Raw genomic sequence first — 14,448 nt, forward strand, 5'->3', positions numbered from 1 at the left:
ATCTGTGTGCTGATTACTGTGTCTTGGCTACTTGCATGCAACCAGCGAAGGTGTGTCAGACTTCGGAAAACAACTATCATCTGTGTGCATGGTCTGCTAGAGACCTGAAGGTTACTCGCCGAATAGACTTTGGCAAGAACTCAGCTCATCATGTGGAGTTGATCACCGTTGCACAAAGTGGGTGACATGACTGCGTGTTGCTGTCTGGTGAAAGACATGACGTAGGGAACACCTGGGCAGCAGGAAGTGACTGAAAACCATTCAATGACTGGAGTCTGTCTACTTTGAGGTGAATGGAGTGTTGGTATGTGATGAGTGAGGGGGATTACAGTCGTTGTTCTCATCGGCAGGTGCGAGTCTCTCCTTCTGCCGGATCACGGGACAACATGTCCAACGGGTTGAGGGCCTGAGGCCATTTCAGCCCTCTCAAAATGGGATATATCGCGGTCCGATAATAATTGTCAATAAGAGAAGATTTAACTACTATCATGGCCCTTGCTGGTAGAGTGTACTTCTCCGAAGACATTGACACGACCTCGCATTGCAGAATTGGTTGGGTCAGTGAACATTGGGAACGGCACAGGCGGCTATATGCGATTGGATGCCATGAAGTGAAGGTATGTCCATAGCTTTTATTGATCACCTGGCTCAGGATATAGAATTTCGAGGATGGGATAAGGTTTCCCCTGTCATCTCTAACGATATTAGACAGTATTATTACCCTTGATGGGAACAAACCGCACCATCAACTTCCTCCCCTTTGGCAATGCAATGAACTCCAAGTGCTGCTCAATATCTTCATCATCCACAACCTCGGGCAAGTAGTTAGCATATACCATCGCTATAACCAGCTTGATCTCCAGAAATGCAAAATTGTTCCCCAGACACATCCTTCCGCCGGTTCCGAACGGATAGAACAAGCGCCGCATATCATGGATCTTGTCATCTTTTGCATCCATCCAACGCATGGGAATCCACTCCTCCGGAGACGGAAAGACCTCTTCAATCCGGTGCAGTGAGTATGCAGAGGAACTGACCTGTACTCCGCCGGGAATATAATACCCATGGATCCATGCTCCCTCTGGTGGAGTCACCCGGGATAACGGTGCCGGAGCCGGTGCGTGTCGTCGGAGAGTTTCCCGGACGATGGCATCCAGCAACGGAAGTGCATCGATGTCTGCCAACGGAGGCAGTTTCTTTTCCATCTCCTCAGTATGCCTTAACGACCCAGACAATGTAGCCAGCTCCTCTCTCAGTCTTGTCTGCAAATCCGGCCTCTTCGACAGCTCCCACATGATATACGTGATGGTAATACCAGTCGTCTCATGCCCCGCCACCAAATGATCCAATATCTCCGATGCAACGGCTAACTTCAAATTTATATCCTCGCCAGATACCTTTTTCTTTTCCTCCAATCCCTCCCAAAGCCGATCATAAACCACAGGCTGCGTCACCAGGCCTCCATCCTCCTTCAGAAGACCAACCCCCTCACACAACCCTAAACACCACCTCTCCACAAAGCCCATAAACCTATCCTCCCTGCTTAAGCTTTTAAAAGCCTCATACTGCCCCAACCACACTCCCCAAGAAGCCAGATCCTCCAAGAACCTCGTCCCACCCTGCGCTCCAAACACAAACCCAGAGGTAAAATCCATTCCCACAGCCTGAAAAACAGGCAACACATTGAACACCGCACCCTTCGCAACGACTCCTTTCAAGAACTCCCCCAACCTCCTAACTACCATCTCCCGCCCCAGAATCTTAATATCCCCCGACCTGAGCAGATAGCTCTTGGCATAAATCCCACTGAGCAACCTCTTCTGTTCCCCGTGAGCTTTATTCTCCAGCATACCAACCATGTTCGGCGTATGGAAGTTTATAAATGTGTCAGCATAAAACGCATGTTTTTCGAACGCGCCCTGCGTATAGATTGCCCGCAGGCCTTCAAGCGAATTGATGCTGAGTTCGGTAGGGGAGAGGCGGATTATGGGCCCGCGGGCGCGATGGGCGGTGTAGATGGCTTTCACTTCGGTGGTGCGGTTGCGGTGGTGGGTTATCCATTTGGTGGTATATGGACAGAGGGGGTGAGCGTTGGGGATGCGAGAAAGGGGGTCGGTGAAGTATTCGTGGATGAGGTAGATGATGGGGAGGATGGCGATGAGGAGAACAGAGAGCATCGTTATTGTAGTTGCGAGTAGGTAGGAAGTTGTTGAAAAGAGGGATGAATACGAGGGAGACGGTGTTTAAGTATGACGGTGGATGCATGGCTGCATGCTAAAGCAGACTAATGATTTAGGGTTCTCGGAAGGCATTGGTGCATCCTTAGTGCAGGCAACCGGTCCTTGAGTAGTTATGAGGTGCGAGACTCGATACTGTATTATTCCAGCGTGAAACGCTACTACTACTTGTGGAACACTCGGTCATTATCTATGAATACTGTGTGCATATCAGACTGTAACACGAAGGTATAAATCTAACCTGCCAAGGTCATCATCAACCAGCCCTTGAAAGTATTCCAACCCACCCCATCTCAAAATACAACTCAACCAGCTACATATCTTCGAACTTTATACACACTCCCCACCTCACTCATCAAAATCAACATCAGTCCCCATCGCCACCTTCCTAGTAGCTTCCAAATCCGCCTGCAACGCCGCGATCTTCTCCTCCAACACCCTCACACAATCCCTCCCCAACGGCATTCTCAAAAACCCATATCCAGCATATCCATTATCAACAGCTACAACCAGAGCCCTAGCCGCTTTCTCGGGATCGCCCTTAATCCACTTCGTCGCTGCGTCCATATCCTTCGATAACGCCATCATCTCTTCAACCGGCGTGTGCCCTTGTATACATTACTGTATCCATTCTCCAATCCAGGTCCACTAGGAAAGACCTGTCGGCCCGGGAATGGGGTGCGGAATGCACCGGGCTCGACTATTAGAACTTTGATGTCGAAGGGTTTAACTTCTTGGGAGAGCGATTCGTAGATCGCTTCGATGGCGAATTTGCTGGCGGCGTAGGTGGAGCGGGCGGGGCGGGCGATGAATCTTTATTTTTGAATCCGGGTAGTTAGGCATGGTTTCATGAAATAACTTGAGTTGACATACCCAGCTCCACTACTAATAAGAATAATATGTCCCGACCCCTTCTCACGCATAATAGGCACACAAGCCCTCGCGGCCCGAAGGGGGCCATAAAAGTTGACTTCCATTTGGGCGCGGACTTCTTCTTCACTAAAGAATGAATCAGCTAATTCCATGACCACATCTTTGTAGATGTTGCATATGTCAGGAAAGGGTGTTAAGACAAGAGCGTACCTGGTGTCCTCCACCGCCCCAATAAACGCATACCCCGCACTATTCACCAACACATCCACATTATACTCCACAGCTACCCTCGAAAACCGCTCATACGCATCATGCTGGGCAGGATTGAGACATACCCAGATCCCTCCATTGGAAGCGAACTCAGGATAAGAAGTCTCAGCTTTGTCGATGTCGCGCGTCGTGCCAATGACCCTGTGATTGGCAGTGAGGGCCGCGGCGGCAATGGCCTTTCCTAGGCCTGAGGCTCCGGTGATGAGCCATGTCTGATATGGTTCCGTGCGCATTGTGTATAGAAGTTAAGATTGACAGTGATGTATTATACAAAGCTACAGTGCGAGGAGATGGTACATGCCTTAAATGTTGGTAGCTGAACGGAGACACCGGAGTTAAGCGCTTAAGTCCCCGTATTCGGGATATTCGTCTACGAAAATGAAAGGATCCATGAAGGTTATCTGCGAGCACGAATGAGAATGGTTGGTGTATATTTATGGTGCTTATGTGAATCTGTCATCATCTAGTAACATCGATATCTCCGATCCAAGTAATCTGCACTCAACACACTATCTCCATTATCACAACTCTGCACCACCAACCCTATAAATCTCATTATACCCCCCTAACGCCACCTTCCTAAGTGTCTTTCCATCCCTCCCCGCGAACCTCCCCGGATCCAACCCCCTCTTGATCTCCCCATCCACCTCCTTCCCTTCCAACACATCACACAAAAACCTCGCAGTGCCTGCCGCATGCGTAACCCACACCGCAGCAGCCAGATACACGCCCTCTAACCCAGGAACCTCACCCACAAGGGGCAAATTGTCAGGCGTCATGGAGAAAATCCCATTGAATGTTTTTCTGGGGGTAAGACCAGTTTCGGGTGGGATGAATCCCAGCGCGTCTTTCAAAGTGTTGTCAAACTCAGAGATCCACTCGCCGATGGCTGTATCCTTTGGTTCCTGCGCGACAGGGGCATGGTTGTATGAGCCGAGGCCGTAGAAGGGGCCGTGGTCGCGCGCGTAGACGTGGTGGTCGGGCCAGCGAATCCATAGGGATGGTACCTTCTTCTGGTCGTGGTAAGGCCCGTACATGTATGGATGAGCGACAGGGACGATGGGGATAGGGGTATTAATGTCAGGTAGAAGCTCAGGGGCCCAGATACCCGTAGCGAGGATGACAGTCTTAGCGGGGATGAATCCAGCTGTACCTGTGTTCACGCCATCTACGCGACAATTGCCATCTTTATGAATACCAGTAATATCTGCTTCGATGCACTCGACGCCTCTAGCGCGCGCTTCATCTTGATAGAACCTCGTGATACAGGTAGCATTTGCTGCACCATCACTGGCGAAGTACAACGCACTTGTGACATCCTCCTTCTTGATTAGGGCTGGGGCCATGCGGGCTGCTTCCTCCGGGGAGATAAGTTCGGCAGGGAGGCCTGCTGCTCTGGCCGAATCATATCGGCGCTGGAGACGCTCTGCGCCTGTCTGGCTCGTAGCCAGCTCGATCCCGCCGATGGTGTCGAAGCCGCCTGCGATCGTGGTGTACTCCTGCACGGTGTCTCTGGCGAGGCGGGTGAGGATGGCGCTGTCGTTGTATTGGCCGACGAAGCCGGGAGCGTGGCCGGTTGAGCCGTTGAGGGGGGTTAGGGAGCGGTCAACGAGGATGATTTTCTTGGTTTTGTTGTTGCTGGAGAGGTAGTATGCTAGGGCTGAGCCGACAATGCCGGCGCCGACGATGGCGATGTCGGCGGGTTCTTGGGTGGATTGCATGGTGGTAGTAGTAGTAGCTGCGATGTTTCGTGGGTAGCTTGCAGGTAAGTAGTTGGGACATCGTTAGTATATAAGAGTCGAGGCATGGCGGAAGCCAAGATCCTGGCCGCGTGTGCTTTGCGGGTTCTTGTTGAGTCACCTCGTATACTAGTACTATTTAGCAAGTCTTGGAAGCTATATATAGTGTCGGTTGAGACAAACATATCCACATCCGACGGAAGATTGACGGGTGGACGGAATGATGTCATAACTTACTTCAATAGTATAGATTCGGTCAAATATTGCCAGTGGAGCAAAGTAGGTGACATGTAAAGCATGTAATATCAGACATCAATATTATTAATATAGCATAACTCATGCATTAAGTATACATTGTATCCATCACCATAAATCATACACCGTGATCACTACGCCTCGATCTTTCCAGGTTCGCCCGCGTTGCGTCCCAGATATGCCGACTCCTCGATGTTGTTCAACTCGTCTTCCTCCTTATCAAGCTTCAAGTTGCAGAGGAAGAAGAGATTTCCACCGACGAAAGCCAGCACGGCGACGAACCCATAGTTCCAGATCAAGAGGGGATCGGTTGACAGGGCGGTAAGACCCTGCTGGATAGCAGATGAAATGGCGTTCATGAAGAGGTAAAGAGATTGAACTAGTACTTGTTAGTAACAGTTTAATTGACACATGCAGGGAAGAGGGCTTACCCAAACTCTTCATGTTCTTCGGCGCCTTGGTATACGCATACTCGTAACCAGTAATGGAGGCGAAAATTTCCGAAAAGGCAATCAGCACGTAAGGCACTGCTTGCACCCACACGTTGATGGGAGCGGCCTCGTCGCAGGTGCTGGGGTGGTTGCCACATGGGCTCAGCTTGTAAATGTAGTATTGCGTGACGGCAGCGGCAATCATGGATGCGGAGGCCAGCAGGTATCCAGCATAGATACGCTTGATCGGGGTGAAGTGGAAGCCCATCTTGCGAAGACCCGGGTAGACGAACTGATCCATGATCGGGATGAAGATGATGAGGGCAAGGGGGTCCAGGTTGTTGATGATATCGTTAGGCACGCCGTGCAACTGCATGGTGGCCGCCTGAGAGGTCAGGTTGTTGGTCATTTGTCCGTAGGCCAGCCCTGCGGGGATCAGTTAGAATGAACACCTGGCTTCAGGTCGAGATGGGGAGACTAACAGTAAAGAGGGTACCAGGCAAAGACAGCACAGGCCTTGACGGCACGGCGCACTTCTTCGACCCAGTTGTCATCAAAAGTCATCCAACTGGGCTTGTTGGCAAGACGGCTAGGCTTGACACTATCCCAAAACTCGGTAGATTTGCAGCGGTGGTAGCTGATCTCGTTAGCAAAGTTATCAACAATGCTTGTGATAGACTTACAATGTGACAGGGTTCCAGGACCATTGGCCACGAAGAGCCAGGCTCCACAGCTGGAAAGCCTTGGTCACAACCGATCCAGTCGGGGGCGTCACCGTGTACCGCTTGCGACAGAAGAACAGAACAATTGGACAGATACCGAACATGATGGTCGGCAAAAGGAACGCCAGCCAATATCCCACGTACTTCTCTGCGTACACCATGGCCACGGATCCGATAAGGGAGCCGACGTTGATCATGAAGTAGAAGTAGAGAAAGATGCGAGTAATGGTCTGCGCGGGATCGACGATGACGCGCTCACCGGTCTTAGGAATGGTCTTGATAAAGAGTTTGGTCTCCTTGTATTGTTCGGCAATCAGGGGCGAGATGTTGGATCTGTGGCGGTTAGGCTTGACTCCTCGAGGAGGATTAACAGTACGTACTTGAATCCACCCACACCAATACCGAAAATCACCAGACCAACAGCGAAGCAAGCCAATGCACCGTTCGCATGTACAATAACCGGGGGGATAGAGGAGATGATGATGATAATGTGACCAAGCATAGCAAAGCCAATGGAGACTTGGATGGTTCGCATACGACCCCAGTATTCATCGGCAATCCAGGCACCCAAGATGGGCATGACGTAGCACCAGAAGGTGTTGACTGAGACTCAGTTAATATATTTTTCATATTCGCGATGTTAGAAGAGGCTTACAGGTAGTCAGTGCAGTGGAGGTCCGTTCACCCTGGCCCAGAGCACCCGACTGTCCACTGTACCCGGCACCCGTGGTGGAGCCGGCGGGGAGAGGCTGCTGGATAAAATTGACATCTATTCAGGGTTAGACACAGCTTTTCACAACCTCCTGCTACACATACAAACTGCAGTGGTTCCATAGTATGAGAAGCGCTCGCACAGTTCGACAAACGCGACCGTGTAAGCTGTCCAGCTGACCGTGTCAGAGACTCGACGCAGTGTCCGCTCCTCTTCCTCGGTTGGGTACTCGCGCCCATCATCGTGGACATCGTGGATAGATGGCACGGCCGACACCACCGCGGTTTCTTTCTCGTTAATTGGGAGATGAGACTCCTTCTTCTCTTCAACTGCCTGGATCTCCTTTTGGGGAGCATGGGCCTGTGCGACATAGACCAGATCGTCTGCGCCAACGGGATCACTCATCTTGGCGAACACGGGCCCTGACAGGGTCTAGCTGGAGGGATGGAAAATGGATGGGAAAGACGATCGCACAAGAAAAAAAAAAGGATCAGCCTGGGGAACAAGGAACTAATAAAGCCTGGGAGGCGACAAGCAGCCGAGAGACAAGCGACCTAGTGAACCGGTTGGGTGTTGCATTTGGGTAAGCTGCGACAGGCTCGCTTCGGGGCCACTATCAGTGCGCGGAGACTACTCCAGATGTCTCGAAGCTGGCTAGTGCCAAGGCCTAATTTCCACCGGTGCAGCGTCGGAGATCGGGACCCAATGTGGATGGTAGCCACTATCTACTTTGCATGACGGCCAGTATCACGCGATGGGTTGGTGCACTTCTTCGCCGCTGTCTATGCGGCCAGGCAGTGGGGAGGCTTATCCAGGGAGGTTCTAGCGTCCATCTAGAACGCACACAGCTGGCACCCGGACCTGCTCTGTACCATGTTTCTGTGGCAAACATGGCCGTTGCAGCCCGACTGGCATGTGGTCCAGAGTGGATAAGAAACTGGGGGAAGCAATGTGGGCAAATGAGGTTACGTCCATACGAGAGAGTCATCTGAAGTACGCGCGATCATTTGTCCAAGTCCCTGCATGGTGGCGGACGAGCAGGATTAGCTTCCACTAGACATCGTGGATTCCTCGCAGTGGGAAGCGACGCTGCTATCGGACTATCTGAAGGTGGATTGAATCGGAACGGGACCACTAGTCATGTCTGATGGCACCGGCTAAACTAGTCTATTTAGCTTTCTCGCCAACGCGGCAAGTGTGGTGGCTAATGCAGCCGGATGGATGTCCAACCGTGGGATCTTCCACAATCCCCGCACTCCCACGCGTCTCTCCTGGAGAGGCACAGGGGTGGCAGGTGGACATGGCGAGTAGGGGGCGTCTACTCTATCTCAGCTCCCAACCACGCAGGATGGCTTGTAAAAAGCAAGTATGCGGGCTGGAAAGGAGTGAGGCTCGGTGTCACCGAGAGAGCTGGGGTTAAGGCTGGCTCGGGGGGGCCGTAACAGAAGGATGGAGAAAAAAAGCAAGTTCAGGGACCGAGTTGGCCAATGGATGAGGTCCAGTGAGGGCCAAGCATTGCGTGCTCTGACTGGTCCGGATGATGTCTCAGAAGATAAACTAACCTGGACCATGGAAAGTACGACTGGTATATTATTGATGAAGGAAGTGGAAATAAAATGAGATATCGGGAGTCAAAGATATGAAACTGATAGAGGCAAGTCGGAGATGACACCACCGCCAGCACTGATAACGGCATCAGCCGCAACCAATCAGGTCTGATAATCATAAGATGCCAAGGCTTTGCGGGTCTTGGCAGTGGAGCTTCGACGAAGCCAAGTGGGTGGAGGCCGAAAAGAATTATCCGGATACACTCACGCTGCTATCAGCCCGATTCCGTCCCTGGGAGGATATCTTTGCCTGCTGCTACTGCTGCTGCACTCATCCTCATGCAGTAGTGTCTAAACTCCCAACGAGACGTCTGATTTATCCACCTGCCTCTGACTCCGTAGCTAACCGAGATAATCAAGCTGAAATGATAGCTGCACCAATGGCCTGATGGTTCGAGCAGCTGCTGTGGACGGTTCGGGGATGCTTCCAGGATGGGCACGTCCCTCGTGGCCTCTCAAACCTTTACGTACTGGAATCCTATCAAGCATTTATGGAAGCCTGACCTAGTCTCGGTTTGGATTAGTCTCCTCTCCAGATCCCGCTGTTGTGATCTCGTCACGTGTGTATGGCCTGGGGCAGAAATTCGCTCACGTGTACCGCCATCCTCTATAGCATTCTCATGGTCACCACCACCATGTTTCGTCAGAATGTTGACGCTGGGGTCTGGCGAACGACACATGGCCCGGCTGCTACGGGCAATTTAACCTTACTTATATGTGGGGTTGGCTCGACCTCTCGTATTCTGCAGGGAAAAGCACGCCTTACTCCGGGGTTCTGATTCCTGCGGAAAAAAGATTAAGCTTCATCTTGTTGACTCTCAAGCCATCCAAATGACGGTCTAGCATTCGGAAGTATTCCGACTGCCGACGCACCTTAGTTGCCGATATCTCATCTCTGAAGTCCACGCTTCAGTCCCAGCAGTGGACAAGCACTAGTCAACTAGCTTGGACGCATTGCGCGTGCTTTCCCCAGCAAGCGCCTTCCCTCGAGCCTAAGCTGTGATCACAGTGGCAATGGATACACTTAGAGAGTGTCTGCTCACTTCATATCCTCCCAAATACTATCATGGATCAGCCCTACAGACTCCAGATATAATTTCTGGACAGCTCTTGGATGCCATGCCGCTATGCTGATCTTCCGACCAATAAGCGGCGGCGAACGCCCCCGCGAGGCTGAGGCTGACTCCATCGCTTCATCCCACGAAGACCTCTTCCTCCGCTGATGCTACCTAATGTACATAAGCATGGAAAAGTCTCCTGCAGCCATCTACTTGGAATTGGACGATGACCGTATTGACCAGCTTATGCGGGCCGCCCACCGAGGCTTGCTTCCCGAGGTTCAATCCCTCCTCTATGGCGTTTCCCCCAACGTCCAAGACCAGACCGGTCGGACGGCCTTCTCCTGGGCCGCATCCTGTGATCTCTCACAGGTCCAGTCCTTGACAAAGCAGAAGGATTGCGATATTCTGTTGCAGTATCTCCTGGACAGAGGTGCCAATCCCGATCTTGGTGACCACCATGGCGAAACACCTCTCCACTGGGCCGTGAAAGGTGGGGATCGAGAAATGGTAGACCTCCTCTTGAAGAAGGGAGTGTCCTCCGATATCGCAGACTCCCGTGGTCGTACGCCGTTATCACGTGCAGCGGGACAAGGACTCTGCACCATCGTGCAGTTATTGCTATCCACTGGCAGAGCGGATCCAGATAGCAAGGACAGCCGGGGCCGGACTCCGCTATCATGGGCTGCCGAAAACTGGCACTTGGATACCGTGCGCGCATTAGTTGCGCACGGGGCTAGCGCCGATATCCACGACCACGAGGGGCAGATTCCACTTTGGTGGGTCATCAGTAACCATAATAAGAGACGAGAGTCAACTGGGCAGCATTCGGAGGACTTTCAGCAGTGGCTCGCCGCTCTCGGACCGACACATGGGGTGGAGCCCATGACCAAGGCCCGACGAACCTTTCTAGCCTGGGCGAGTGAACGCGGCGATACAGCGCTTGTACAGGAGCTGTTGAAGACGACCTGGGCAGACCCTAACTCCATTGATCGTTACAGGAAGACTCCGCTAGTGTACGCGCTTGAATGGAGTCACTACGAGATAGCGGACATGCTGATGTCTGGCTGCGGGGACGCCGCGGATCGTAAGCACGATGTTGTGTCACTAAAGCTGATGGTCCAAGAGAGCCGAGCTCGATTGCTGAAACCATTCCTGGAGCGGTACAAGCCAGATCTGAGCAACGAGGATGAATCGAGTCCGATTCCCCTGATGAGGTGGGCGCTGCAGCAGGCTGATCGCTCGACTGTCGCTGTGCTTCTAGAACACAAGGCGGGTGTGGATGGGCTGGAAAACAGCGATTGGTTTGGTCCCTGCAGCACGGCCGGAGCATCAGCGAATCTGTTGTTGGCTCACGCCCGAACCGATGGTGCTTCAATTCCCGTGATGGATATGACTATCCCGGATGGTGATCGTGCCACATTAACAGCATTGTTAAGTCATCGGAGGCAAATGATGGCACTTGACGATGGCTACGATGGGCGCTACAGCCGTGGGCTAAAATCAAGCGTCGCCGTGGATATCATGGTCTTCCGGGATGGACGGCGTGCGGCGCGTTGGATCAACGACGATACTTTGTACCAAGACATAAAGGCAATGCCAAAGACGGCGGACGAGACACACCTTCTGTAAGTTCGTCAGCGAATAATGGCTCTATGAAGACGTAATGCTCATGAAATTCAGCCTCTTCCGGGAAAATCATTATTGGAACACATATTGCCAACTGACCGATACGCCAAATGAGCTGCAATTCTCTCTCGGAAATAAAAGTCCCTGTCGAACGTTCTCACTGTTTGTCCGCCTAGACATGAAGATCGGGACCTCCTTTACCGACGACCAGGACGTCGACCGCAAGGTCCGCATCATCGAATGGGCCGTTCTGGAAGCGCCTCAGAAGACTATCCACTACTTCAGCAATCTGTCATACGGATGGATCCCTGAGAGTGACCTGGAGCTGGTGCAGCTGTTTATGCAAACATGGCGGGACGACTGGATCGCGTTTTGCCGGGAGGCTCGGGGGTACTTGGGACGGCTGGTATGTTCTTGAGAAGTTTTATGTTGGGCGACTGCTAATTATGTAGCGAACACATCAATTGACTGCCCGAGGCAAAGATGACCGCCTTATTGACTCCATCGCGGAAAGCATGCAGCAATGGACGCAAATTCAAGCATCGTTGGCCGAGCAGCTTAGTCAGGCTAGGTATTTTGTCACGCAGTACCAGCGGTTCAGCGAGACGCGCAAGTTTAGTGAAAAGATGCAGAGTATGATAGATGGGTTAGACAAAGAGATATCAGGGCAGATTGATAAGCTAGAGCAGACGGTGCGCGATTTGCTGCAGATTGTACGCTTTCCATCATGGCAGTTGATGAGCGTACGGCTAATATTGGTAGGAATTTGCGTGGGTGTCAATTAATGAGGCGCACCGGTCGACTAGCTTGGCGACGAGCATGAAACGGCTCAGTTGGATTACGGTATGTCTGCTTTCTTGTTTCAATCATGGCGATTAACGGATGGGTAGTTCATTTTTCTTCCCTTGACATTTGCGTCGGTGAGCATACCAGAATCCTCTGACATTTTCTAATCTAACTGAGCAGAGTTTATTCGGCATGAACGTGGATGTCCTCAGCGACAACCCTTCATGGCGCTGGTATCCTCTCATTGGAGGAGTTCTACTACTATTGACGGTGGCAGTATGGCTATCGAGCAAGTTTACGAATGTGCGTGTCTGCGATCCGGTCTGGTCTTTCACTTCACTAACCTTTACAGATTGAGCGATGGGTAGAGAACCAAGCAGAGCAGCTTATCAACGGACGTCAGAAGAAAGAGACACTTGTGTGGTGATACCCACATTAACTGGTTAAGATTCACACCAAACACACCAAGTAATACAATCTCATCAGCCACACTATATACCCACCCATCTCAATGAAGGGAATCGTCTAAACAGTAAAATCACGAGCATGCACTCCCTGACGAGTCAGAAGGGCAGTCAACAGCGCGCGCACATCAGTGAGGATCTCAGAGGCGGTCGTTGGGACGGGAAGAGCGGCAGATCCAGAGGCAGCAGCAGCAGAGGGAGCAGCAGAGGGCGTAGCGATGACGGGGGCAGAAGCAGAGGGGGTAGCCGCGGCAGTAGACTCGGAGCTGGAGGTAGTCGCAACCGAGGTCGTCGAAGCAGCGCTGGTAGAAGACGAAGCAACAGCCACATCCTGAGTAGGGGTAGCAGCGGCAGCAGTGGTAGCCTCGGCAGATGTAGTGACAGCAGAGGTGGCAGACGAAGTAGCAGAGGTGGCAGACGAAGTAGCAGAGGTGGCAGACGAAGTAGCAGAGGTAGTAGTAGCAGCAGCAACAGTAGTCGAAGAACTTTCACTACCACTAGCACTAGCACTGCTACCATCCCCAATACTCTTCGTCAAATCGCCCTTCTCAATATAAACCCCGCTCCAGAACCAATCCTCGGTCCCATCGCCAGTCAAACTCAACACACCGACATGGAAATCCGCCCCATTGGAGCTCGCACTCGCACTAACGGGACTAACCACCTCCGTCAAGGCATCCGATCCATTCGACGCCCAAAGTCCAACCTTCTGATTATCGAAATCAATATCGTACGCGAAGTTGTACCACTTGCCCGTCTCCAACTCCACGGAGTAATGCGTATCCCCTCCGGCATTCCACTTCAGCGTGTTATCCTGGTACTGCAGCTCCGTGAAATGGCTCTCGAAGAAGGCGATTTGGTGCTCGCTTGACGAGGACGGGGGGTTCGTGCTGCTGGCGCTTAGGGAAAAGTGGTAGTAAAGGTGGCCGGATCCCAGGTCGGAGGCGGAGGATGAGGGGGACATTTGGGGGATCAGTTCGGTGCGTTGCATAGATTGGCCTTCCCAGAAGGAGGTTTTGTCCTGTATTATCCCCCGAGGGGGACGGGTTAGTTTGTGGGTTTCGAGGAGGATAAAGGTATGGGAGGAGTACAAGTCTGGTACGCAGACCCTGGGCATCGCTCGCTGCTGGGTTCTTGTAGTCGCTGGATAGGGCTAGGTATTCCGAGGTTTCGCCGTCGCCGTGGATGTACCATTGCCAAGGCGCGATTTGGTTGCTCCATGACCCTGTTGTTTCTTTCTTAGTAGTGTTGGCGTGAGGGAAGGAGGGAAAGGAAAAGCAATACATTCATCGAAGTCAGCGACAGTATAGGACGAGTTGAAAATGCCGCTCCACAGTACGGATCCGGCCAGTGTGGAGGCGGGGAAGGCGAGGAAGGCGGCTCCTTTCATGGTGATACTTGCGTGGTATATAATGAGTGACTTGTGGAAGTAGAGAAGAGAAGAGAATGGAAGTAAAGAATGTATGTGACCGGCACAATGAAGAAAAGAATGGTGGTTAGAGAGTGAATGGATTCATGGGCAGTAACAGGTTTAAGTAGGGCTTGGATACTGGATACAGGCTTGCGGGTAAACTGAAACAAGTATCCGCTGGCGGTTTCATCACCGCCGCTGTTAGATTAAGCTTGTTTCAGATTGATCGAACAGGGTCCATGACATGACCGACT

General features: G+C 52.0%; 5 protein-coding genes across 5 annotated transcripts; all 5 read right to left on the reverse strand.

Annotated features, from left to right (window-relative positions):
- Nucleotides 1–616: 616 nt before the first annotated feature.
- Nucleotides 617–2,198, reverse strand: BO85DRAFT_446334 (cytochrome P450). The gene has a single exon (XM_025659480.1). It carries the CDS (start codon nt 2,175–2,177, stop codon nt 705–707), a length of 1,473 nt encoding a protein of 490 aa, XP_025519082.1. The 5' UTR covers nt 2,178–2,198; the 3' UTR covers nt 617–704.
- Nucleotides 2,199–2,532: 334 nt separating this feature from the next.
- Nucleotides 2,533–3,630, reverse strand: BO85DRAFT_466486 (short-chain dehydrogenase/reductase SDR). The gene is made up of 4 exons (XM_025662130.1): nt 3,321–3,630; nt 3,111–3,236; nt 2,855–3,050; nt 2,533–2,825 (listed from the first exon to the last, which is right to left on the reverse strand). The coding sequence occupies exons 1-4, from the start codon at nt 3,611–3,613 to the stop codon at nt 2,586–2,588; spliced, it is 855 nt and encodes a 284-aa protein (XP_025519083.1). The 5' UTR covers nt 3,614–3,630; the 3' UTR covers nt 2,533–2,585.
- A 271-nt stretch (nt 3,631–3,901) lies between these two features.
- On the reverse strand, nt 3,902–5,163 carry BO85DRAFT_506728 (NAD(P)/FAD-dependent oxidoreductase; the record flags this gene model as incomplete). The annotated part of the gene is made up of 1 exon (XM_025664376.1): nt 3,902–5,163. Exon 1 carries the CDS (start codon nt 5,099–5,101, stop codon nt 3,902–3,904), a length of 1,200 nt encoding a protein of 399 aa, XP_025519084.1. The 5' UTR covers nt 5,102–5,163.
- A 323-nt stretch (nt 5,164–5,486) lies between these two features.
- Nucleotides 5,487–7,644, reverse strand: BO85DRAFT_517370 (putative MFS peptide transporter; the record flags this gene model as incomplete). The annotated part of the gene is made up of 7 exons (XM_025664901.1): nt 5,487–5,753; nt 5,806–6,231; nt 6,288–6,442; nt 6,489–6,860; nt 6,908–7,130; nt 7,183–7,296; nt 7,344–7,644. 7 exons carry the CDS (start codon nt 7,642–7,644, stop codon nt 5,509–5,511), a joined length of 1,836 nt encoding a protein of 611 aa, XP_025519085.1. The 3' UTR covers nt 5,487–5,508.
- A 5,047-nt stretch (nt 7,645–12,691) lies between these two features.
- BO85DRAFT_446337 (glycoside hydrolase family 131 protein) lies at nt 12,692–14,271 on the reverse strand. The gene is made up of 3 exons (XM_025659481.1): nt 14,068–14,271; nt 13,875–14,008; nt 12,692–13,804 (listed from the first exon to the last, which is right to left on the reverse strand). Exons 1-3 carry the CDS (start codon nt 14,171–14,173, stop codon nt 12,845–12,847), a joined length of 1,200 nt encoding a protein of 399 aa, XP_025519086.1. The 5' UTR covers nt 14,174–14,271; the 3' UTR covers nt 12,692–12,844.
- Between the last annotated feature and the right edge of the window lie 177 nt (nt 14,272–14,448).

Source organism: Aspergillus piperis, assembly GCF_003184755.1.
Source record: "Aspergillus piperis CBS 112811 unplaced genomic scaffold BO85scaffold_3, whole genome shotgun sequence".
In the NCBI taxonomy this organism is placed as follows: Eukaryota; Fungi; Ascomycota; class Eurotiomycetes; order Eurotiales; family Aspergillaceae; genus Aspergillus; species Aspergillus piperis.